The sequence below is a fragment of the Gallus gallus genome, chromosome 6, assembly GCF_016699485.2.
Source record: "Gallus gallus isolate bGalGal1 chromosome 6, bGalGal1.mat.broiler.GRCg7b, whole genome shotgun sequence".
Lineage (NCBI taxonomy): Eukaryota > Metazoa > Chordata > Aves > Galliformes > Phasianidae > Gallus > Gallus gallus.
The window spans coordinates 17,652,909-17,679,187 of NC_052537.1; the positions used below are offsets into that span (position 1 = coordinate 17,652,909).

The 26,279-nt window shown below is 39.0% G+C and overlaps 1 protein-coding gene across 6 annotated transcripts in view; it reads left to right on the forward strand.

The window, feature by feature from the left end:
* GBF1 (golgi brefeldin A resistant guanine nucleotide exchange factor 1) overlaps nucleotides 1–26,279 on the forward strand; it is a 98,396-nt gene that overhangs the window by 59,220 nt on the left and 12,897 nt on the right. For 3 of the 6 annotated variants that reach the window (XM_015288460.4, XM_046943073.1, XM_015288458.4), the window contains exons 5-24: nucleotides 847–965; nucleotides 1,593–1,701; nucleotides 2,078–2,138; nucleotides 3,359–3,413; nucleotides 4,859–4,957; nucleotides 9,810–9,945; nucleotides 12,186–12,415; nucleotides 12,920–13,088; nucleotides 13,276–13,487; nucleotides 14,214–14,312; nucleotides 14,722–14,916; nucleotides 15,339–15,525; nucleotides 16,535–16,675; nucleotides 17,239–17,327; nucleotides 19,955–20,157; nucleotides 20,604–20,727; nucleotides 21,057–21,182; nucleotides 21,803–21,885; nucleotides 24,098–24,334; nucleotides 25,327–25,420. In XM_015288460.4, the coding sequence (XP_015143946.2) occupies nucleotides 847–965; nucleotides 1,593–1,701; nucleotides 2,078–2,138; nucleotides 3,359–3,413; nucleotides 4,859–4,957; nucleotides 9,810–9,945; nucleotides 12,186–12,415; nucleotides 12,920–13,088; nucleotides 13,276–13,487; nucleotides 14,214–14,312; nucleotides 14,722–14,916; nucleotides 15,339–15,525; nucleotides 16,535–16,675; nucleotides 17,239–17,327; nucleotides 19,955–20,157; nucleotides 20,604–20,727; nucleotides 21,057–21,182; nucleotides 21,803–21,885; nucleotides 24,098–24,334; nucleotides 25,327–25,420 (2,768 nt within the window). The remainder of the gene's footprint in view (nucleotides 1–846; nucleotides 966–1,592; nucleotides 1,702–2,077; nucleotides 2,139–3,358; nucleotides 3,414–4,858; nucleotides 4,958–9,809; nucleotides 9,946–12,185; nucleotides 12,416–12,919; nucleotides 13,089–13,275; nucleotides 13,488–14,213; nucleotides 14,313–14,721; nucleotides 14,917–15,338; nucleotides 15,526–16,534; nucleotides 16,676–17,238; nucleotides 17,328–19,954; nucleotides 20,158–20,603; nucleotides 20,728–21,056; nucleotides 21,183–21,802; nucleotides 21,886–24,097; nucleotides 24,335–25,326; nucleotides 25,421–26,279) is intronic. The other 3 variants (XM_046943074.1, XM_015288461.4, XM_015288459.4) reach the window with 2 other exon arrangements.

Consider the following 26,279-nt stretch of genomic DNA (forward strand, 5'->3'; position numbering starts at 1 on the left):
TTTAAGTAGGAAGGTAACAAGATTCTTGCCCAGTGCCGTATTGTTTAAGTGAGAATGAAATCAAAGCCGGAGGCAACTTTTCTGAAGCCACTGTTATGTGGCACAAGATACGGTTACTAGCAACAATCTTGTCCTAAACATTCTCTCAACTGCACCATTGTTTGTAGCTACAAAAGACTGAAATAGAGAGAAGGAGTTGTGATGAATGATTGAAGCGGGAGGCTGCAACTCTGATATCTAAACTGTGATCATGTCTGTCTGTTGTTTTCTCTGGGGAAAACCACTGGTCCATTCCTTCCCCAACTCTTGTTCCTTGGGAGGGATGTAGAACAAGAGACAATTTTTCCTTCTCAATCTAGTGGAACCTGTTTGGCATTTTCTCCTCATGGGGGTAAATTTGAGGTTCCCTGTGTTTAAGATCTGTTTTCTCTTCATTCCCAAGGAAGAACTAAATGTACTGAACAGCTGATTGTGTTGCATTGTAGGCAACGGGAAGGAATTGTAACAGCTAACGTCTGAAAAATATGGAGCCAGGAACAAACTAAATTGTAATTCTCTTCTTTGTTAGATTGCATGTTTTTTCAATTGTTAAAACATTTGCAAATGTTAGGTTGCGTGTTTCTGCAATTCTAAGTAGGTTCTTGATAAAGTCTTGCTGAAAGCTCCCATTAAAATGTTTTTCTTTTACTAGGGGGTGAATTTTTCTCTTGAGTGGGCAACTCACTCTGAGTTATGCAAATTAAGGAACCAGATGGGAGCAAAGTATCTCTGTGTAGATGTCTCCCCACAGAGGTGGTAGGCTGTAGGCGGCTTTTCCCTGTCTTACATGTTTGTTCTGTTACTCAGATCCCAGCCATGAAGGCACAGCTGAGGGAATGGAGAACATGGCAGATGCTGTCACTCATGCCCGATTTGTGGGTACAGATCATGCGAATGATGAAGTTGTCTTGATGAAAATACTACAGGTAAGTGCAGAGAAAAGGTAATTACCATAATAGCTGCTGCCTGTTGTGGGCCATATCCTGTTACACGGAGATGAGGAGGAGGCAGCGGTGTTTTGACTCTATTTGAGCTTAGTGACAGACTTTATTTTTAAACAGATGGCTCATATACCTGTGGTAAAAGCTTTTTCAAATGAAAATAATTAAATGATTAAATGAAATGATGTTAAATCAACCATGCTTGATAGTGCGGTGGCGTTAATAATCCTACCTTGTGGATGGCCTGCTGTGTTAGTGAGGGGTAAATTAAACATACGGAGCTCAGAAACTTAGTTTTGAGAAAAATTATTCGTAGAGGCAAACCTATGAAAGTTTTGGTCTATTTGCTTACGAGTAGATAGCTAGTTGCTGAATTTAAACTTTAGGTAACATGCAGCACGTTAGGTCTCTAATTTTAGAGTTGGATTGTGAGATCATTCTTGTCTCCTAATCTGTTTGTGTCTTGGGGACAGCAGTCAGTTGGAAATGACTGCTGAAACCCTTAGGTTTTCTGCTTGTAATTCTGTGAGTCCTTGAAGAAGCCAACCTTCTCTAGGAAATGCATACAGGAGTCACTGGTACCATCTGACATACATGCTCTGTTCTTTGCAGGTTTTGAGAACCTTGCTGCTCACTCCTGTGGGAGCCCACCTCACCAATGAATCCGTGTGTGAGATCATGCAGTCTTGTTTCCGCATATGCTTTGAAATGAGACTGAGTGGTAGGTTTCTTTGTATTTTCACTGCGATTACTCCTAAGAAATGATCTGGTTTCTTCAGTATTGGTTAACTACTTCTATTGCGGAACACGCAGCCCTGGAAAGCTGCTGAGCTTTATATTAGTGTGTCTTTCTACAACTTCATGGAAAATTTGTTAGGAGTTTGCTGTGGAACTTTGGACTCCTTTTTTTTTTCTCAGCTTTGTGGCGCCACCTCGTGATTATATTCCCATTTGCAGTAATGCAGTTTTGGAGCTGGTTTTAATAAATTTGCCGTAATCTCTGTAAACAAGGCTCGGAGGGGAGTCTGCTTGAAGAAGCCTCTTGATAATATCACACTGAGTAATGACACCTGTGTTATTTGTTTTTGTCTTCGCAGAGTTATTGAGAAAATCTGCAGAGCACACTCTGGTCGACATGGTGCAGCTGCTCTTCACAAGGTAAACCTGCTTGTGTTTGCCTCAGCATTGCCGAGATGGCCCTCTAAGGACAGAAAGATTCCACACTTCCACTTAAGAACCCTCAGAAAAATCATCCCAAATGGTCATTATTTAGAGGTGGAAGGGGATGAAAGATTTTGCAGTTTTCTCTTGGGCTGACCCTTTCAGACTTCAGGGATACTGAGGTAGGGAAGGTTGTGTCCTTTGAGAAGAGATGGACAGCTAAGTAATGAAGAGCTTTAGAATAGGGAACCAGTTCTTTGAGGACATAGAAATGTGGAAGAAAAAAAAGAAAAAGAAGAAAGTGCTCTAAAATACAGTTCTCTTCAGGAGAGAGAATATTCTTCAGGAGAAAGAATGGATAATATACTGTTGGATAGTTGCAGGCTGAGTTTCAAGTTCAGAGTTCTGACCTTGTGTATCAAAGAGAATTTTAAACTTTTGAGATCATGTGTCTTTTGGACAAATGTTCTGCCTTTTTCAGCAACTTTCAGGTAATTTTTGAGATTACTTCTTCTAAACTCAAGAATGTTATTTAACTTAAAAACTATTTATCCAGTCTTGTGAAGTAATTAGTCTTTCTCTGGGTATTCTGAAATTGAAATGTGCAGATATAGGAATGGTCTGACTAGGAGATTATGGTCAAACTGTTTCTGATACACAGCTCTCATAACAGTTTTTTTTTCCATTGCCACACTCAGTTCCAATAAGTTCTCAAGTTTAGTTTCCTTTCTGCACTCTGTGCAATGCACAGGATAGATGTGGGGCAAAATCAAGTCAGAATCAAGTTTAATCAAACAGGAGAGAACACAACACTTTTTCTCCAAATGCTTATATGAAATTGATATGCTTATCCATTACTTAATATGTAAAAACTCTGTCCTTTGTGATAAGGCCTGTGGATATCAGGAGATAGAAGCAAGACAAAGGCATCACCTAAAGGGATGATTTGGCTACCTGTTCACTTTTTGAGTATTGCCACCTTCTTTTTCATAGAGAAACAGCCAAAATAGCATGTAAAGCACCTCTCGCTTAGACCTGCTTTTCCCCTCAGATATTTTTTGACAGGAAAAGAAATCAAGAGGCCTCTTTTTTTTTGTGGAGAAAACCTATTTTTACTTTTCTGTTATCTGCAGCATGACTAGAAAGACTTGATGTTTTTCCCCTTCTTTCTTAACCCAAAACAACTGATGTGTTTTGTCTTGTTTTTTGTCTTTCAGGTTGCCTCAGTTCAAAGAAGAGCCTAAAAGCTACATGGGAACTAACATGAAGAAGGTAAGACTAACCATTATGCTGGCTGTTCAGCTCTTTCTTGTCTTGAGCTTGTGCTCATCTCTGTATTACTTATTTTCATCTATGTATTTCTTCATTCTCTTAAGTCCATAGTTCACTGAAAGAGCATGTTGAACTACATTCATTTAACTTTGTGGGATTATGCCCCATAGTCCAGTAGTGAATCTTGTTAAGTATACTGCTGCCTCGGTAAGTCATTCTGGTTTGCGGGAACAATCTTCAGCTGCTATGGGCTAAAAAACATAGTCAGTCTTGGGACTTGGTGCTGGTGTCTTCTGATAATTTGTTTCTGCTCTCTCTCCAGCTTCTTTCTCATCTTTTCTTATTCACTACAGGACTAATACCGAGCTCTCAAGATATAATTGCCCAGAAAATAAAAATGAATTTTTTGAGGCTGGTGAAACAGCATGAAAGCAGCATGAAATAGAGCTACTGTTGAAAAAGCCTTGGTAGCTTCTAGAAAGGGCAGCATTCTGTAGTGAAAACCTTAGTTCAGGTGGATAATGCCATCTCAGTTAGCAGCCAAATCAAAGTAGACTGCTCTTTTCTTCTTTTTTCCCCCTTTCCTTAAGTCAACAGTTTTTTGAAGTTAAATATCAGAGTTTGTTCGTCAGCACTATTTCCTGCCATCCAGTACATTTTTAGCAGCTGGGTTCAGTATAGAAGATACTGTAAATGTGACTTCACGTGCTTGTAAGTCTAACAGTTTCTTATGCAAAGGGAGGTCCAATTAAGGAATTCCATGTATACTTGTATACATATATATTCTTTCTACTCCATGTAAGAAATGTCATTAAATATACAGGACTGTACTGTTAAAAGTAATTGGGTAGAGAAAGAGTGCTACAGAAGAAATAGCCTCTTTAAACTTAGCTGAATTATACTGTTTGTAGCGTTATAACTTTTTTTGTTGTTTTCCAAATGACTTGATAAAAGTATCTGTGTTTTGTAAATGTACATTTTGGAGCCAGTATAGCAGTGTTTTGAGAGTCTGAATACTTATTTTTAGTGATCCAAAACAAGATTGGTGCTTTAGTTCCTGTGTAGTAATGCAATGAGAACGTGATTGTTTGTTTCCTTTGCTGTGGAAGAAAAGTGACTAGATCTGTGCTGGTGGTAGATTAGCCTAAGGAAACCTAAAAGGGATCGTTTTAATTTACTGCAGGTAAAGAATTTGTAATGGTCTGTGTACAGAAGGGATCTAATGTGAAGGTTAACTTAAATTTGGGAAGGCTTCCCTTACCAAGTGATGGCTGCTCCAAGCTCAGTGATTCTCTGCCTTGTGTCTGATCTGTGCATTTACCTTGTTCTGTGTATTTGCTATGCATGGCGGGAGTCTTCCCTGCAGCCTAGCACTCTGCCACGTTATTTGTCTCTTTGAGTTTATTTTTCCTTGTTTAAACCATGCATTTGCCTATCTTTCACAGATCTCTTCATGTCTCCTCAACAAACTGGAACTAAGTAGTGGGGAACAGCCCAAAGCCCTGAACCAATTAGAGAGGGTATTGCTCTTTAAGAACCTGAAGGTCTCTCTCTCCCTTCTCCCTTCTTACCTTACTCCCTTCTTCCTTCTCTTGTAAACACCGTGTGAGAGATTCTTCTGTTATGTGTAGCAACTCTTCCTTCACTCATTTGTCACAGCATGGCTTTTGGGGAGAATGCATGCAGTGGTTGCTTTGCAGTGTTGTGGCTGCAGCTTGGGAGGCAAAGACCCTGTTGAGTGCTATCTAAGGCACGATTGTGGCATCTTCTGAAGGAAAGGAGTAGGATGGAATGGGCAAGAGTTTTCTGTGATGGTGAAGAACTGAAGAAAATAAACATTTTTACATAGCAATCTACATTTTAGCTTGAATGTTTTGTCTTAGCTGTTGGTCATTGATGTAACAAAATGCCAACCCAACATGCCTTAGAGATTCACTTTGAGTAGAACTGTCCGAGCTCTGTTACTTGTCAAAAAGGCACAGACTCCAGCTCTCTGAAGGGTTTTTTGGTTTTTGATTTTTTTAAGGGACCTACTTTACATTTTCCATAACTTTTGGTCATGTGTTGTTCGAACATCGCATAAGCATTTGCTAATGGGGAGTGAGTGGGGCCAAAGTGAACTATGAAACATTTTAGAATCTGCCAGTTCCCCTCTGAAATTTCTGAAGAAATAATGTAGGCCTGCTGATTGCTTTCGTGCTGGTCACAGGCGCCCTGGGAAACTATCTTAGAAGGGACTTTCTCAGATGGCTGTATTGGTTCATAAACTTAATGTAGCTTTATTTCTTGTCTGCCTTTAATGCTATTCGGACCATAAGGAGCTGGATTGAAGATTAAGAAAGGTCTTTGCTATTTATTTGTCCTATATCTATAGTCCAAGGTAGTTTGCAAAGACAGTGGCTGGAGACTTGTGGATTTATGCAGTTACAAAGAAAAAAAGTTGAGGAAACATTTCCCTTTGTGGTAGGAAGGTATTGTAACTAAACACTAGATTTTGAGGTGCGAGTCAGGAGGAACAGATCTGGGGAGTGGATTATGTTCATAGTTGCCAAAGATAAATTTAATTAGTGGTTGCTGTACAGGCAGGTAGGTGAGATGATGACTGCATTGGTGTTTTCAGGACTTGGATCATGGACTGCGTTCTCTCTGCATGCTCTCATTTCTTGAACGCTACTCGGTGTGCTGACCAGTTCCATGCTGCATCTAGAATGAGCTCATGTTTTAGTATAATCACTTTAGTTACTAATCATTGGCCCCTGCCCTTTTCTCTTGAGGCTTACAGTATGTTATGGAAAAACAAACGAGTGCAGGTAAGGTGGTGGAATGGAATCTCATGGACCCTTAAAAGAACCTTGTAGTACTACGTTTTGACTTTCCTCACCTTGAGATAGAGTATTGCTGTAAAATCCTCATCTACTGGAGAAAACATTAGGAGTCTTGTATCTTGTTTTTTTTTTTTCTTCTAGCATTTTGCCTACGTATTTCTTTATACAAAGATAAATAAGATAAATGTAATGAAATCTATGCTGAATCCCAAGATGAATGAACAGTAACTTTGAGCTTGCACTCTGCTTTGATTTCTAAGGAATATATTTTAAATACAGATTTAGAGTGGATATACTGTGGGAGTACAAGCTTAATCTAATGTGAAGGACACATTTAAAAAAAAAAAAAGCAACTGTCATATGACTGAGCGTTAGAAAGGAGGAGGGTTTTGGATGATGTTTAAAATCCGGATTTTTTCTAATGATCTATTAAATGCCATTGCCTGTAACCTTTAGTCAAGAAGGAAATCTTAGATTTATAATCTCAGCCTGCTAACGTGCATCTAAGCTTTCTAGCAAAATCAGGAAATGCTTTGGTAATGAAGGCAAAGCAAGCATTAGAAAAATGTTCCTTTGGTCAAGGGGAAACTGGAGAATATACATATAAGCAGCAAGATATTGTAACGTTTCAATACAAAATATAGAATAGAAGAAGGTGTTACTTCTGTTTTTTGATACATGTATTGTTTTAGCACCTGCAAACTTAGATTTTGTTAAAGCAACATGTAGTCAATTCACACCAGCAAAACATTTCTGTTGAAGTGGTGCTTCTGCAATTTTTTTTTTTTAAGCTATCCAGTTGTCACTGTAAATTTTGCTATCTTATCTTTGTGGCATAGCAAAAGAGAGGGGCCAAGGAAAGATATAGGGAGTAGCCCGAAGTAATCCCGATAGTTAATCTTCAGAAAACCTATTTGTGTAGGATGTGGAATGCTGAATGGTATGAGATAAAAAAGACCTACTTGGTAATCTCGCTTGTCCATAAGTACATAAATGTAAATACTTTTCTGAATGCTAATGGGAATAAAATAAAAATTTGGGATGGGGAAAAAAAGCAGCCATTTTACTTCCCTGGCTAAATGATCTGATGTCCATGTGAGGCTGTTGTGACTCCATCTCTGAAGGTGCATAACTTCATCTAAATGACAGCCAACGGACATATGCCCTTTATAAACCTCGATTGGAAAAATCTTGGAGTTAGTGCAATGCATAATGGCACTCAGTATGAATGAGTATTGCACATGCCTTTTCTAAAGGGCTAATGTTGATCTAAGTTGGTATATGCTCTTGTGTGAAAGGGGAGATTGGAAGTAGTGTTCAGATTGTCAGCGCAGACCCTCTGGTAGGATATTTCAAAAGTTACTTGTTTCTCAGGAGCATGGCTACTGCTAAAAGATATGGTACAAACACGATTAGCCCTGAACAGTATCTTGGTGCCATTTTCCTGGTTCAATTTCTTTTTTGTTTTATTATTATGTATTAACATGTAACTTCTTACCTGACAGCAGGATCATAAAATCATAGAATGGCCTGGGTTGAAAAGGACCTTTAAGTTCATCTGTTTTCAACCCCCCTGCCATGGGCAGGGTTGCCAACCACTAGATCAGAGCCACATCCAGCCTGGCCTTGAATGCCTACAGGGATGGAGCATCCACAACCTCCTTGGGCAACCTGTTCTAGTGTGTCACCACCCTCTGGGTGAAAAACTTCCTCCTAATATCTAAACTGAATCTTCTATCTTAGTTTAAAACCATCCCCCCCTTGTCCTATCACCATCAACCCATGTAAACAGGATGTAGTAGTTAAAAGCAATTCTGTTGTTCTGTAATTATGTGAAACAGGTGTTCAAGAGTTGAACATAAAATTATTCCCTATTTCCTTCATACTTGAAGCAGTTTGGTGAAATAGACTATAGAAGTCTTCTGATTCCGTTTTGTCAGTTACTAAAAAGGGAGGAAATTAACTACGGCTATTTCTAGAATAATTAGTTGGTCAAATAAAATTATCTTATCCAATTAGCAGCCTTTAATGAATAAAGCTATTGATAATATTTAAGTCCTGGGGAGATTTTAATATGGAAAGTGAAACTAATAGACTTGAAATAGTAGAAACTGGCAAGAATGAAAGATTACAAGTATTTTATATAGCTCTTTGAGCTCGTGAATGCGAAAGATGAGATAGCAGACAATTTTTACACTGAAGGATTGTGGCCTATAAGCCTTACATTCACGAATCAACACAATTTTAGTCTTGGCTGTGTGCTTGTTATCTAAGTGTTTGTTAGAAGTTTAGAGGGATATTCTTGCTACAAAATTTGGAGGAAAGGCAAAGTAGTTCTGAATTTATTGTTAATAAGCTGGAAGAAACTGTAGCATAGCTAAAACTTAAGGATTAGTTGTCAAACAAATAGAACTTGTGGTGCAAAGAAGTTACACAAATGGTATGCTACACTGGGACATAACATTTTCACAAGCTTTGTTTAAATGAGAATAATTATAGACTATGTACAGAGAAAAGTCAAGATGGAGAAAGGGAAGAGAGGGAAAAACAGTGTCAGGATCCAGAAGGCATATTGTCATTTAAGAATAGTAGTAGTTGAAAAGAATGAGATTTCAGAAAAAGGATTAGAGTAAGGGATGCAGCTGTCTTCTAGATAATAAAAATCTGACTCTAAGGATATAAGAAATAAGGAATGGTATAGTCTAAAATATAATCTGAAATAATTTTTTGGAGAATACCACATAGGGACTGCTACTGGGACTTACAGAGTGGTTTCCATTACCTGCAAGGAACCTGTTCAGTGATTAAATTTTTACCACCAAATTGAGGAGATCTAACAACATCAGAAAAGTTGACGTTTCACCCAAACCCAAGAGTAAGAAGCAGGTATTCCTGCACTCAGGCAAAACTGTTTTAGAAGGAAGCTATTTCCAAATCTGCTATTGCCATTGTCACTGTAGCTAAATACTGTAATGTTGTTAGGAAGTTTTGGAACATCTATGCATGCCTGCAATAACTGTGCACTGCAACAAGTGCCACAGTCTTCATTGCTCTTACTGTGGTTTGTTTCCCAATACTTGTGTAAGAACTAGTAGTAGAATCCTGGTTGACAAAAAAGCTGTGAGTTAAGTTGGTTTTGGAACTGAAGAGGAGTAATGATGGAAAAAGGTGAAAGCAGAACATGGTTTATTTCTAAACCATTAGAATGGTATTTGTAGTGTATCGTGCACCAGGAGTGAATGAAATGTTACATTAACACTTCTTAATAGTAAAAGAGTTTGCTGGAAGAAGGACAACATGGAATTACTCAAAGATGAAGAGTAAATTGAGACAATAAGTGCTAGTAGAGTAGCTGCAGTAAATTCTACCTTGTTTCAGACATGGAGTGTTGGATAATAGTGGGGAGTCAGGGGCTGGTTTGCATGATTTCGTGCTGATTAATTTGTGTGGTATATTTGACTGCTGTTGCTTGACTGTGAGAGTTTTGAGACAGCTTTGAGGTTGACTTGTATAGTTCAGTGTTCTGTCTGATTTTGGTATACTGATATTCTTAATGGTTTATGGTTTTCAGTTGAAAATGAGAGCTGGAGGAATGAGTGAGTCATCAAAATGGAAAAAACAGAAGAGATCACCAAGACCTCCTCGACATGTAACTAAGGTCTCCCCTGCAACAGAACAACCAGCAGCCAATGCTAGTAATGTCACAGGTAGGTTGAAATCTATTTCCAGAAACCAGACAGCATCTGTTTCAGAAATATCGTGGAATGTCTTCATTTAATTTCTCTTAAGAAGTTGATGTGCATTATACTTTTTTAAATTTTACTTTTTGGTGTCTGTAGCAATAAATATGTTGTAGCTTTTCAGGTCCAGGAGAAAAAGTTTGAAGGAGATAGAATACGGATCGATGACAGAAAGCACAGCCCCATTGCTAATATGACAGCATTTCTCTGCCTTCAGTGTGTCTCTCAGTAGTTTATAGGGAAAGAAAAGGAGACCTTAAAAGCTGTCTGAGGTTTTATGCAACTATTTGGTGTGGAGAAGATGGAGAGTGCCTCAGGCATGTGAGGAAATTGAGAACAAAAACTCTCGAAAGAGGTGAACTAAGAGAGTTGAATCTGGGGAGAGAAGAGTGCTAGAAAGACTGTATGATGCAGTTGCCTGCAACAGGAGATTGTTGATCTGAGTGGCGTATTCTTTCATGTACTTCTAAAGGATGTTCTAAACAGTGTATCGAAGGGGGTGGGGGTGATGGTAATGAAAGAAGAGCAAAGTTTGACCAGGGAAGAGATACAGGTGGAACTAGGGGATGTGCAGAGACATATGTATCTAGAACGGGTGAGTGAATATATTTCACTACAAGTGTAAAGATTGAAAGTATGCACCCACAGCCCATGACATTTAATAAAACTCATGAGGCTATGCACATTGAGACAGGGAGATATGGGGGACACTTAAAACTGTTAGAGGAAGAATAGAGGCTATGATATAGAAAAAGATGTGAAGAGTTATGTAGAAGGGAAAAAAAATGGTATAGCAGTAGAAATACATGAAAAGAGTTTGTGTGCGGGAAACTGTTCAGTATACACGTGAATCCTTTGGCGTGCTTCAATTCAGCCTGCAGAAGTGATGCAGTCTGCGACAAGTGCTGTGAGCTTGAGAACACAATGCTGAGGGACTTCTATATCCTATTATTGTGTAGTAGACTAAATAGTTACAACTGTTTAAACCTCTCTTTTGTATGAGTCTCTCTGGCTGAAAAGTACTCTGTTTCTTGTGCACTCTACATTTTGACGTGTCAGACATAAACATTAACAGTGAAAGAAAGCAGACAGGAAGTTTGAAATAGCTGTGTAAAATACGTAGTTCTGACTCTTATTCCATTGCAGAAACCTATTAAATGTGTTGTGAATGATTCTAAATGTGTTTATACAGAACAGCATGGTTGCTGAAAACAGGAGAAATAAAAAATGAGATAAAATTGCATCCAGCTTGGAACAGACATCCAAATGAAAGTTTAATCACCATTATATTTTTAGACTTTCAAATAGGTGTTGAATTACATTATAAATCCTGTAACATTTTGGAGAGGAAGTTGTGTAGTGTTATAAAATACATCATTAACTCTGATCTTGTAGGGATAGGCAATGTATTAATTGTGCAAAATGGCAAAGTTGATTGTGTTAACGCATTGCATTTTGAAAAAATTAAGTAACATCCTGCTGCTTATTTAGGACACTTCCAAAAATCAAATCAGCAGTAAAACATCCCACTATGCAAAACCATATGCATTTCACATGTAAATATATAACATAACTTGTTTATATCTTTGTTTGATTGCCATGTTCTTGAGTGTATCTTCTCTTTGAAAATATTTGGTTTACTTTTTTTTTTTTAAGTTCTCTTAAAGGAAGGCTTAGATTCTTGGAGCATTGTCTTGCATTTAGAAATAGTAAAAATACTCAGTACTCTGTTTCAGACCTATTTGGATTCTGTTGCAATTACTTCTTTAATGTGTTTTAAAGAAATAGATCTTTCCTTCTAGTCAATGTTAAAAAATAATAATAATAATCTCACTTTGAAGGAATAACTAAAACTTGATGCAAGTCTTTAAAGTGCTTGTGCCATTCTATCAAAGTGTGAAGTACACCTTTGGGGCTATTTTCTACTTTCTTCTCAATGAGAGAAACCCTCTGCACCCTTTGTTTAATGATATGAATTACCTTATTCTCTGAGTCTGTTAGATTCCAACTACTGTATTTTAATTTGGAGAACTTACAGCATCTCGCTGCATTAATTTTCAGTGTTCTCTACATTAATATGTAAGTATCTGAGATCATTTATAGTATGATGCCGTGATGAAAGCAAGCCTTTGCTGCTGTACTCAGTGTATGAACTTGAGGCTGAGGTACAAAGTTATGCTGATCTTTTTGCTTATATTTCTCATCAGCAAGCGGAGTTACTTTCATAGATGCACCTTCTCCCAGTTCCTCTGGAAGCTCCGAAAATATTTCATCTGCAGTCAGCCCTGCTACAGACAGTGGTTTGGAAATGTCCTCACAGGCCACCTCCAAGGAAGACCTGACAGACTTGGACCCGGTCACTTCTTTGGGGCTTCATGCAGGAACACCTTCAAATGAGGCCAAAGTCACTGATAATCAAAACCAGCCTGAACTCCAGGTATATGGTTGCTGATAAAGAAGAGTTATAGCTCCCAGCATCGTTAGATGTGGGTTTGGTACACACAGTCTCTCTTTCTCTTTTTGGTCACAGCGTTTATATTGTATTTTAAGGCTTAGGGTGAGAGTGAAACATCTTTACTATAAGTGATTATTAAATTCACAACATTACAATGTTTTTTTTTTTTGTTTATTTGTTTTTTAGAGCTACAGGTGCTCTGAGTGGTAAAAATGCTAAGAAGGTGTACATAGAAATCATATGCTGAGATTATGTAGCATTTAAAACCAAAAAAAAGAACTAAATTCTAGCCTCAGGAGCAGTAAAAACTGATTGTGGGAGTATCTTCAAAGTCAAATTCTAGTCTCATAACCTAGAATAAAATAAAGTATGTAAGAACTAGATGGAAATGAAAGAGAAAGAGAGGGCTGCAGATTATCCTGTGTAATACCCTCTAATTCATTTTGATTCTTTTCTTTCCTTCTTGAATGACTGATACAAATGAAGAATGAAAGTCTGAGGGAGGAGAAGATCCAGTCAGCCTCTGTTGAATCTATCCCTGAGGTTTTAGAGGAGTGCACTTCTGTAGCAGAACATTCTGACTCTGCCTCAGTTCATGACATGGACTATGTAAATCCCCGAGGAGTACGTTTTACTCAGTCTTCCCAAAAAGAAGGTGAGAGATGGGTAATGTTGCTAAAATCTGTTCTGCTTCCCACTACTCTGTGTCACTTCCTGCTCTAAAGGTGATAAATTCCCGTTCCTCAGCTGGTCTGTTATGATTTCATTTGTAACACCTGGGAGACATCATAAAAAATTAGGAACAGTTGTTAACAGTGCTGTTGTGTCTCATTTTCCTTTAGGGGCAGCACTGGTCCCGTATGGATTGCCGTGTATTAGAGAACTGTTTCGCTTTCTTATCTCGCTTACCAACCCTCTTGATCGTCACAACTCTGAGGTGATGATCCACATGGGATTGCAGCTGCTGACTGTAGCTCTGGAGTCTGCTCCCATTGCAAACTGCCAGTCTCTCCTAGGACTTGTGAAGGAAGAGTTGTGCCGACATCTGTTTCAAGTGAGTCTGGCTTGTGCTAGTGTGGGGTTTGGCACTAGAGAGTTAGATACTAATTTGGATCAAACAATCTCTCGGAGTATAGCTTCTGAGCTCTGATGGATTTCAGTCTTAAAGAAGCTCTCTGCTGTATTGCAATGAGAGTTCTGAATTGTAGCAGTGGAACAGTGATGTTGCAAAGCCAAAGATGTGGTCATGTGCCATTTTCTTTAGGCTAGGGCTGAGGAAGATGAAGCTGGTTTGAATGAACTGTTATTTAGGGATAATGACATATTGATATAGTTGGTTTTGAGGTAATTATGGATGCAAGGTACTATCTTAGTAGTAGGTAGAACCTTTGAAGTACCTAGCTAGTAACGGCACAAGGGCCATCTTGGAGGCAGTTCTTCTCCCAGGTTACTTCTCCACAAAAATAATCTGATGACTTTGCAAAAAAAAAAAAAAAAAAAAAAAGCAAAACAAAAACAAACAAACAAAAAAAAAAACAGCGTTGTAGTAGGAAAGTAGAGTTACCACAAACAGAAGGAAATTAAGCATATCTGTTCTTCCTTAATAAAAATGAAATCAGGAGGCTGAAGAAGGGGTTGTTTTGTTTTTCTTGTTGGTTTGTTTTAAATATTTGCTGGGGGAGACCACATGTTGATCTCAAGGCTGTCATGAGTACCAGTACTAATAGCACGTAATGAGTAGCCTGTGTAATTCTTAAGGCTTTTTATCTTTCTTGTTCAGCTACTGAGTGTTGAACGGCTCAATCTATATGCAGCATCCCTCAGGGTGTGTTTTCTCCTCTTTGAAAGTATGAGAGAGCATCTGAAATTCCAGCTGGAGGTGAGTTTTTTCAGTTTCAGTAGGTACCTAGTAATAGTTCCTCAGGCTTGTTAAATACATATAGCTAGGCAATCAGATGCACTCTGGAAACCACTGAGTGGGTAATGGATAGGCTAAGTAGCCCTTGTCTCGTTAGATAATGAAGCATCTTTGAGACTGGTATACTGTAGTTGCCTACTTTTATTACTTTTTTTTTTTTTACCATGATAAATTCAGGTGCATTAAATAATAGAATTATGTGAAACCTTTTTACAGATGCCTTCAGAATGGGCTAGCATTGAATGTATAGGGTAATGTCAGCTCATGTGGGAAGATAATGTTTACATCTGTTTCTGTAGTCCTCAATGCTATTCACTGTGCTGCTTTCCTTTCTTCTTCCCTAAACTGAACTGCCCTCTGTTTCTAACAGATGTATATCAAGAAGTTGATGGAGATAATCACTGTGGAAAACCCAAAGATGCCCTATGAAATGAAGGAGATGGCTTTGGAAGCCATTGTTCAGCTGTGGAGGATTCCCAGCTTTGTGACTGAGCTCTACATCAACTATGACTGTGACTACTACTGTGCCAACCTCTTTGAGGAGCTCACTAAGCTGCTCTCCAAGGTGCTGAACAGTCTGGCTTGTCCTTCAGCCTTCCTTGGGCTGCTAGCCTCCTGCACAGACTGGGGGGACATGGAGGGGAAAGGGTATGCAGAAGAGGAAGTCAGTAAATCAGAACATGGTAAACATAAACAGAACCTGTGAGTAGGAATGGCTGAAAGATTCTAAGTGAGCAGTTTGAGATGAAGAATGCTATTTAACGTTTGGGAGAAGAATAGAAAATAAGCATGAAATGCATAATAACACAGCAGATAAACCATAAGTAAATGTTCAAATATATATTAAGTAAATATCAAATGTGGAAATTTTAGAGTGTTTTATTGTATGATCTAGGGTTCACAACACTGAAAGGGGAATGTCCTTTCCCCATTATGGAGATATATATATAAAAAAGTTGTCTAATACTTGTGTATTTTCTTTCCCAGAATGCCTTTCCAGTTTCTGGACAGTTGTATACAGTGCACCTGCTGTCTATGGAGGCATTGCTAACAGTGATAGATAGCACAGAGGCACATTGCCAGGCCAAAGTGCTGAGTAACGTACATCAACAAGAGAAGGAAGTTGCCAAATCAGGCCCAGAAACAATGAACAGCACCAAAGAAATGAGCAATAGTAAGACGCTCTTCCTTGATATTTTGATATTAAGCTTAATCTTGTGCTAAACATGTGAATCTCGTTTTGGTAATCTATGTCTTAATTTTCATAAATATTTTCAGTTTTCCTGTTGCATGTTTTGTAACTACCCACCGGTGTTTGTAACCTGCCTGTCAGAACAGGACCTCAGTTCACTGTTTGAGAATGACTTAATACTTTTTTCTATCCTAGATCTTAACTTTTAGAGGATTTAGAAACCTCTTAGAGATGGAATAATCTTAACAATCGTAAGAAAAAAAAAATCTCTTCTTTGTTGATTTCAGAAACTGGAACATGGAGTTTAAATTTTGTATTGCTAACTGATCAAAACAGCACATGCTTTTTTCACATCTCTGAGTGGAAAAAAAAATCACCAATCTTGACTTTGCTTAATATGTACTTGTGACTAAGACTGGATTTACTATACTTTTTACTTTACTGTACTGTACTATTGTGGCCAGCTGCTCCTGTGACCAAGATTTGTATCTGTCTGAGCATTAGTGAACAGGGCAGGTCTTTCCTTTACTTTCCTATGAAAATAAGATGGATATCTGCTATGTTTGTTGCTTTGATGTTTATCACAATAATGATAGCAGTGAAACTGCTTTGTCTCTCATGATTTTGTCTCACATGAAGAAGTGAGGTATCTAGTTCCTGGGTTAGCACCCACACCACCCAGCACCCATTCACCGTCTTACTTGTTTGAGTAGATAATATGGTGGAAATACTATTCAGAGATATTAAAATGTGCACCTCACTAAGTTTTATATAAAGGCCATGCAAAAACTGACAGGCACAAGAAAAGGGGAGCGTGCTGTGGGATTAATGTGAACAAAGTATTGAGGACACTGAGGAATCACAGCTACTGGGGAGGGGAAGCTCCCTTAAATAAGCACAATTTTTAGTGGTCAGTTCCTTATTTCTTTGATATCTTTTTCCTTGGCTTATGTATTTGTGAGAAATTTTGTTTTGTTTTTAACTTCTATAGATAATGAGAGAGCACACAGTGAGGGAAAATCCACCGCTGTAGTCTCAGAGCCAGGTGGGGCATGTCCTCCCACCAGTGGTTGCCTTATGGCTGATCAGATGAAGCAGGGCTGCATGGAATTGGAAGGAGGTGGTGAGACAGGTAATAGTCTCTACAGGACCCTAAATCTGAGTGTGTGTGTGTGTGTGTGTATACTGAGAATGGTCCTGACATTTGCTGGCTGGTTTTACTATGCCATAGACTACTGCAGCTATTGTGTGTTTATAACTAGAAGGAAGTATAGTGGTGACTATTTGTTTTATATGTGTGCTATGTATGCCTACTAATAGTTCAGTTTCTTCTGGGAGGGGGGTTAGATCTGGTAGGCCACTTTGGAGCAAAAATGGGTTATGCTCATCCCAAAGTTTATAATTTAAGGTAGTCAAGGATTTTCAAGGGAATTGGTAGTGTGAGTATTCACAGTAGCCAGAAACTTAATTCTTATGGACGTGTAAAACTGTCCAGGAGAAGAAACTGCTGTGCAATTGTGCTGCAGAAAATGTGAATCGAGTAATGTAGTAGTTGTATAATATGAATGTGACTGCCATTTGTAAGGCAGCATGTTGCTGCAAGGCTCTGTGACTGAAAACTGTGATGCGACACTACAGGAGGCTACTTGGTACTCTAGGGATGTTCTTGACTGTAATTGTAATTTGTTCTTCTAGCTGAGAAGAATATCCCCAAGAAGCCTACTCGATTTTCTTGCATCCTTCCAAGCCCTCAGGAGCTTATGCAGATTAAGAACAAAAAGAAGGTATGTTTGGGGATTTGTTATGGTGTGTTCTCCTTGTTGCCTGTGTCCTGTAGGCTTTGCATGACTGGTCATGTCTCAGAAGTTTTGAGTTTCAATCTCTGCTGGGAAGAATTTAAATAGTAACTTACTGAAAATTCCACTGTACTGCAGGGACAGCTGTGATTATTGTCTGTTCTTATTACTTAGTTGTGCTGAGTTGCAGGAGTTTAGTCAAAATTTCTTGTCACAATGTATAAGGCAGGTCCTCCTGAATTCTGGATAGGAAAGTTCCTGGGTCTAATTTTCATTATATGGGGTTAATAAGCAAATTCCATCAAAAAGGGCACATTGCCTACTCTTGTCTAACTTGTCAGTGGGGAGTATATTGAGAGGCCGATAGCAGTAGTGCTAGCTAGCTTACTATTCTGTTTAGTCTCATATTTGCTTTATCATGAAGATGACTGAAAATATTGTCTTGATTGTGGCAAAACTGTTCTTTGTGTAATTTTTTTTTTTTTTTTTTTTTGAACTTTGTTAATCCAAGTTACGGTCTAAGCTCTGTACATCTCTGACCAGAGATAATTGTATTCTCTTAAATTTATTTAAACAAAAATACTGGAGAAATTACAACAGATCTCTTGCTAATGGCATACCAATCTACCTTGTGATCCACTTTGTGAGCCTCGAGATATGAATGTATTTTAAGTCATTGATTTCTCTCTAGAAAGTTTGCCGTAGCACTGAGGATCTTAGTTCTTTGCCTACAATGCAGTGCTGTTGTGGGATAATGCTAAATGACTTCCTGAGCACTTTAAGGAAAATGCTTGTCAGCAGAGTCTTCAGAGGAACTTCTGAGTTTTGACATTAGCTAATTTCAGTTACTGTTTCAGTTGTAACCTGTAGTATTGCTTTAAGCCTAGCTTTCAAGGCAGCCGTGGTGACGAATTTTGTGTGAAAGTCAGTTGTTGAGGGATACTTTGTATAGTACTTCCACTCTTCTAACCTAAAACTTGTGATGAGACACTGAAGCTGCACTTCAGTGGAAAACAAAGCTAGAAGAAATTAAGAGCATTGTCAGTGGCTTGTCCCTGCAATAGCTGGGAGTTCCCTAAAGAAAATTCCAGGAGCTTCTAGAAAAAGTACAGGACACTACAGCAGAATGCAGAAATAGGGTCACAAATCTCTCTTAGTTTGTCCAAGAAAAATCCTTTTCTGGCCCTAAATCTGGTAGTGGTTTCAGTGTACGTGTGTAAACAGGGAATACAAAACATTCAACTTAAGAAATGTCGATGCTGACATGGCACTAGCTTGTTCTGCTTCCTTTAACTATAAATAAATAAATAATTTTTTAAAAAAATTACCACAACTGGAAGGCTGAGAAAGCTAAATAAAAGCAGAAAACACATTATGCATCGGGTGGAATGGTTTATTCTTTCTTTTTCCAAAGGCGATGACCAGAAGCTCAGAGGCTGTAGGACTGACATGATTATACATGCAGTACAAACGGACAGCAGTTTGATCTCCTTTCAGATGGTCTTAAAACAAGTTCTGTTATGTTCTATATAACAATAGAATACCCTTGGGGCTTGCTCTACAGGATTTGTTGCTGAACAGAAATGTTCCTAGTGTCACAGTCCCTTCAGACCTGACATAATGGGACAGTACATGGTTATTATTACATTACACCCTCACTGGGTTTCTTGTGCTGTCTATGCTGCTTCAGGAGCTACGTGTTTCACTGCAGTTTGAAGATTTTCACACAGGCATGCTCACAGGCAGGCGGGAAACAGAAAACTGGTGGCTTCTCAGTTATTGAGAACACAGGGGAGCTAGTAATCATGATGGTCACGAGTTTAGTTCACTAGGTCATCACTGGCAGTTTGATCGTGATAGGAGCTAACATGGAACTGACATTTATTCTAGTGCCTCAGTAAAGTTCATACGGTTGTTTGTGCTTTTGGTTTTTCTGAACACCAACAGAAAATTCAGTTAACCCTTTCTCAGTCCGGTGTTCTATTACACTGACTGTGGTACTGTCCAGTTTGTTCCCTTCAGAACTAAAAATGTACTCATGCTTTCCAGCCTCCAGGTAGCCTTGCCATGCTAGTGCATCAGCATGGTTCTTGAAAGCACATCTCACATGCAGAATGTTGTCTAGTGCTTAGGCTTCTGTGGCACTTCATTCTTGCATTGGCCAAAAGCTGAGGACTCTTGTTACGTGTCATGCAGTGAGGTAGAATGTGAGAGCCTGGAGCCAAAGGGGATAGATGAGGGCATGGTCTAGTGCTTCCACTGTAGCTGGATAGAGCTGATCTTGCCCACGTGTTTGCTGTTCCTCAAGAGATCTTTCTCTGCGCTGTTTATGTACTGGAGTAGGTGAGGCATTTGGAGTAGCAGAGCAAATTGCTCAGTGAAACTTCAAAGCCTTTCATACTTAGTCTGTTCAGCATGACTTGATGCTGAATTCTTGTGATGAATACAGATCTTCTGGCCTTAGTTAACCTTTCCCACTCACTTACACAGTATGATAAACTTGATCATGCTAAGGTTAATCTATTTTCTACTTAATGCTTTTGCCTCAAATGCTAAGAACAACCTAAAGTAAGAAATGCATTTCAAGACTGTAATTGTCAGAATGTTGTCTTCAGCTCCTGATAACTGGCACAGAGCAGTTCAACCAAAAGCCAAAGAAAGGGATACAGTTCCTGCAGGAGAAGAACCTTCTTGCCACTCCCATCAATAATAATGAGGTGGCCAGATGGCTACGGGAAAATCCTCGCCTGGACAAGAAGATGATTGGGGAGTTTGTGAGTGATCGTAAGAACATAGATTTACTGGAAAGCTTTGTTGGGTAAGTATCTTTATGTATCTCTTTAATCATGAAGGGGTGAAAGTTGAGTTCAGTGATAAATTAAAATGTAGTACAGTAGTGGTTCTTGGAGGCATGGGATCTATATCACTTGGTTCTCTGTGTACCAGCGTGCCTTAATTCTGTACATCTCTCGTATATGGCTAGCACCTGAGATACTTTTGATAGTATGACACTCAAATTGTTTTCAGTAGGGCCATTCTTTGTGAAGACTACCAAGATAATTAAGAACTTCTATAATTATTGGTGGTTCTTTGCTATGTTTTGCCTGCTCATGGTATTTTTCTTTGTTCTTCATCCTCCTTTACTGTCTGTTTTCAGTGAAATTTGGCATTCTGATGTTGAACCAAACAAGATTGTAGTCAGTAAGTTTATCCTGTCTTTACTGTCCTGTTTCATTTTCTCACTGCAGTTCGTTCTTGTTGCAGGACTTTCAGCTTCCAAGGTTTAAGACTGGATGAAGCTTTACGACTTTATTTAGAGGCCTTCCGATTACCAGGAGAGGCACCTGTAATCCAGAGACTGTTGGAAGCCTTCACAGAACATTGGAGGGTGTGTACTTAGTGGGCAGAAAGCTCAAGCACTGTGTTTCTTGTGCATCTGCCTTGATGGACATGACAAATCAAGCTGCCTATATAAGCTTACTGTATGCTGCAGATAGTAGCTGTTATTTTGTAGGAGGTAACAGTTGCATGTAGATTTCTATTTTGTTTTTCAGAAACTAGAACCATAGCCTGATTTTTATTTTTTTATTTTAGTTTTTTAGTTTTTTAGTTTATCCCAGAGATTATTTAGTACTGCGAATAGGAAAATAGTTATTTTGATCACTGTTTATATCCCTGTTACTGTAGGACTGATTTCTGCTTGTATTTGCCTTTCAGAAATCAAATGGATCCCCATTTGCTAATAGTGATGCCTGCTTTGCCCTGGCCTATGCAGTTATTATGCTGAACACTGACCAGCACAACCATAATGTCCGCAAGCAGAATGTCCCAATGACTCTGGAGGTGGGTGTTAGCAGTGTAGGCACCTGTCTTCTCTTGTCATGTTATCCATGGAATATCTGGTATTCTCGGGTTTGTTTGTTTGTTTGTTTCCCCTGGCGTTCTTGACTCATGTATACAATAAGTTGGTGGACAGCACTGAGGTTGAGTATGGTTGGAGAGGAGGACTGGAGGCAAGGGACCATCTTAATAAGTATTGTGCTTAGCAAGACAGATTGTCAAGTTAGTCAAGAGGCTTCTGTGTCTGAACAAATGGTGTCCTAAAACAGAGTAAGAATGAGAAGATCACTGAACTGCTTTTCAACAGTTCAACAGTCAGGGCTTTGAGAGAGTTCGAGTCCTGTGACTGTCAGTGTGCGGTACAGACCTGTCACCAATGTCCAGCTTCAGCTAAGCATGTGTTCTCTTATCTGTGTTCTTTCAGTGGGAGCAGAGGCAGGTGCTGCTGTGCGCTGCCATGCTGCTAAGAATAGCATTTTGTCTTTGAACTTTGAGGATGCATCTTGAAGAACGCAGGAAAATCTCCTTCTGGTCCCATAGCAAGTGGAGTACTGAATGAAGCCAAGCATTTCAAGCTGGAGGTACTAGGAGAGTTACATTGATGTTTATTTTTTTTTCCCCAGGAGTTTCGGAAAAACCTGAAAGGTGTGAATGGAGGCAAGGACTTCGAACAAGACATGCTGGAAGACATGTACCATGCCATCAAGTAAGAATCAACCTGACATCTCCTTCTATGCAGCGAGTAAACTTAAGTTATTTGGTCTGTGAGATCTTCAGTGACCACAGAGAGGGGCTCACTGATCATGTTTGCTTAAAACCATCTTCCAGCTCCATGTGGGACTGGAATAACAAGCCTGTCACAGTGACTGCAATGGATTTGTATCTTTGGATTCTTGCCATGGTATTTGAATCCACAGAGCTTAAGCTAATGTTAAAAAATACACAACTTCTATCAACATGCATAATAATGGCTGAGCAAGAGCAACACATGAGAAATGCTTAAACTAAGAAGCCTCTGTCCTCCAGGCCAGGCCTTTAGATTTCTTCAGAATTTTTTATGCAGTGCCAGAGATAGCAACTCGTCCCCAGGACAACACTGTTGCCTTGACATAACTGTCCGGGTCTTAGTTGCATATTTCATTTCAGAAGCTTTTCATATGAGGCTACTCTGTGCACCCAATGTCTTCTGCTATCCCTGAAGCTCTTGGCATTCTGACCAGTGTTTGAGGAGAATTCCTGGTGACTGAAGCCTTTTTGGGCACAGACTAGCTCTGAGGGGGGGAGCCTTAGTACTAACTCATAAATCTACCCTATCGCTAAATCCAGACACTGCAAATTTGAAGCTGAGAGGATTATGTCTCTGAGGAGACAGGATATAACTCTTGACTCTCAGCTGGTTTCAATCTGCAGTTGCAGGCAATGACTTATGCTGGAAGCAGGACAGTGTACTTATGTTGGGCCTCTCTTTTGAGTCTTCTCCAGGAAGGTGGGGATGCTGCCTGTACCAGCTATCTAGAACTTCTTTGAGTTGACTCAATCTTTCAAATAGAGTTCTGGTTTTGATTGACCTCTTTTTCCTGAGGGTGTTGTTAATGTTGTTTTAGTAGAATCCTGAGAATATTGTCATATTTTTCAGTGAGATCGTGATTGTGTTCCAGTCTGTTTCTCTCTATCCTCCCTTCACCAAATGCTTCAGCTTCTTCATTGTGATCAATGCCTAAATCAATGGCTACTGCGCCATGCCAGAGAGATTAGTGTGCTGTCATAGTTGAGATTGAGGTATATAATTAGGAAAATAAATTAGACTGTAATCTGTACAGAATAATACACGATCTCTTCAGGATCTTAGCATTTCACTTTTGAGTATAGAATTTCCTGAGACTTTCCAAGTAAAACTCATTCACTTGCTTCTGTTAATACTAACAAAAAATGGATTCTTTGAGAAAAAAAAAAAAATGCTACTGACTACTAACACATTTTCCTGTATAATCTCAGTAATGATTACTCTTGTCAAAATAACACAGTTACCCGAAACTGAGAAGAGCTTATTTCCTATGCATAAACCAAGGTGTTTCTTTTATAGGTACTGTTAGCACATGAAAATTGCTTCTTCGGTAACTGAAGTACATTATTTTTTGATTTCTATAGGTTGACTTCTGTTTTTTGGATTCCCTGGTCTAATATTTTGAGTAGATTTGAGACTATCCTCAATTACTTGGTCATTTGGGGAGAGTTATCTCTTGTACAATGTTACCCAAGTTTAGGGAGTATGTATTTTAACCTGAGGTTTCAAGTACTACTTGGCATTAATCGTAATTGTTTTATTATTGCATAGCTTTAATCAAGTTAGAGTAGGAAGCTGTGGTGCCGTGGGTATGAATCACCCATTACACATTTGATTTCTTGTTTTATTTTTAATTTTAAATTTGTTGGCTTTCGGATATTTAATTTTGGCATAGTTTGAATATTCTTATTCTTATACAAAGTTACTCATACCACTGTTGACTGCACTGGTATAACAACTTTTTTTATTTGAGAGCAATGGGATATGCATAGTGCTCTGAGTGGATGAGAAGTGGGGGATGTGAAGCTACGCTAGTGTGCTGTGAGAAGTTTTCCAGCATTTAACTGCAGTATATGTTGCATTTTCCACATGTAGGAGGTAGCTTCTTCTTCCATACTATACTTACACTGTAGTGACCAGGAGTTCCTGAGAGCCCCTGCACTTTATATCCAAGGTATTGGAGAGGGGCAGAGGAAGCAAGCAGGCTTTGGAAAAGAGAATGTTGCAGGAACTGGTAAAATCACTCCAGAGTAGATATCAATTAACTTTGGGACCCTGTAATGAAAGGTACTGTGTAAATGTTTTGTTTGGCTCAGAATGAAAAATTTAACCTTTCTGCCTTCCTCCCGTGTAGAAATGATGAGATAGTGATGCCAGAGGAACAGACAGGCCTGGTGAAAGAAAACTATATCTGGAATGTCCTGCTGCATCGTGGTGCCACTGATGAGGGAATATTTCTCCATGTGCCCCCTGGAAGCTACGACCATGATCTCTTCACCATGACATGGGGGCCAACCATTGCAGCACTTTCTTATGTTTTTGACAAGAGCTTAGAAGAAACAATCATCCAGAAAGCTATCTCTGGTTTCAGGTAAATCTTACATTTGTGAAACATGGAAATGTTAGTTTGGTTATTATCTCGTCTGTCTGCTGAAGAGGTCACAGTGAATACCAGCTTTTACTTTTCCTAGCAATTGAAGAGCTTTTATTTTTTTATTATTAATATATATTTTTTAAATTGTGGTCTACACTCCCCTAGTTTTGTTCTTTTGTTTGTGTTGATCCACCTCATCTTGGCCTTTCTTAGTGCCACTGGCCACTTGGTTTGACTGGTGTGTTGCAGTAAGTTTGATTGCTTTGGGGTATGTATTTTTAAATTCCAACATAGTTACATTTAAAAGACTTGCTGACACAGCTGCACTGCTTAGAAGTGAAGTGAAAATACTACTCCTACCTTGTATAGTGATGCTGACAAAGTCCTGGGATATCAAGAAAACCTTTCATGAACTTATGTATACAAGGCCATTGTTGTGGCTGGATGGGATGGAGGTTGTTCGTTTGTTTCTGTTTTTTTGTTTGTTTCTTTCATTTTTCACTTTTTTCCTGTCTCTGATCAATACTTAAAAGTGTTGCTATCTTTGAGATGCTGTATTGGACAAACCTCCGATTGTGCTTGAATGCAGATCAAGCCATGCCTTAAGTGTAGTTTTAAAGCTCTGTTAATAAGCTACTGTAGCCATGATCTCTTGGAAACAGCAGGTTTAGTTGAAGGTTTAATGTCAGCAACTTCTTATGTCAGGACATGAAATTTGGCATATTGGCTCAGCTGCAGGTAGTTTGTCTGTTTGGACTTGATTCTTGGAAGCGATCCTGGCATCATCACAGACAAATATCAGCAGTCCAAGACTGAAATATGATTTTGATTATATGATGGATAGGAGACTCCATACATGAGCATTTGTTATGAGTGGGTAGAGAGGAAGGTCTAAAATGTCAACAAAGAGGCAATCTGATTTGCTGTCTTGTACAGAGACCTCTCTCTGCCAAGTTATGACAGTGTTTTCTGTGTCCTTCTTCCCTTAGGAAATGTGCAATGATTTCTGCTCACTATGGCCTCAGTGATGTGTTTGACAATCTCATAATTTCTCTCTGCAAGTTTACAGCCCTCAGCAGCGAGGTAAGTTTCCAAAGAGGGGAAAGAGGTATGCATTTTACTATGTTGGAGCTCTCTTCTTTTGTTAAGTAGTATAGTTGGTTTATTTTAGTTATACCAGTATCTGTAGATAATTATCAGACCCTGCCCCAAGATTTCTGGTGAGGGCAATGAGAAGCTGTGTGTTGGTAAAGTTGGAGTTCTATTGCACACGTCCAAGTAAGTACATTTCCTACTTACAAGTAGCAGTTCATATAAAAATGCTTATTACACCTATTTCACATGAGGAAACTTAGATCTCCATGTCAAGGCAGTGATCATCCATACTCTCAAGTGAGTTTATGCATTTCAGTTATTAAATGTTTGGCCATAGGGCTCATGCAGTGCCAAGAAGGGAGTGCTTTGTGGTCGGTTCTCTGTAAGTGTAGGGGCTGTTCATCTGTGCAGTGTAAAGTGGTTAGAAAAACATGTTTTGAATTGTCCATTGGGATCAGGAAATAACATGAGCAGTTTGTTTCACCTTTAGCAAGAGCTTAAGCACTATTTTTACATCTGCCTAATTTTTTTCCCCTGAGGTTTTTGGTAGGTAGTATATGGCAGAAGGTGCTAAGGGGCTAAGATTACAACAATTCCCTTCTAAGGTCAAACATATAAAGAAATCTACAACATTGTTCTTAGAACGCATACAAAACCCACAGTGAGCAGAACAGAATTTTGCCAAATTGTGCACACATACACACAAAAAGGGGTGGGGCTGGAGCAAGATCTCTAGAGAGTGAAAGCATGGATGTAAAATGGCCCAAACAGATGATTTCTGAAATCTTTCAAAGGGATAGTAGAAAGAGAACAGTCCAGCATATTAGTCCAGTTAATGGAGTTTGGC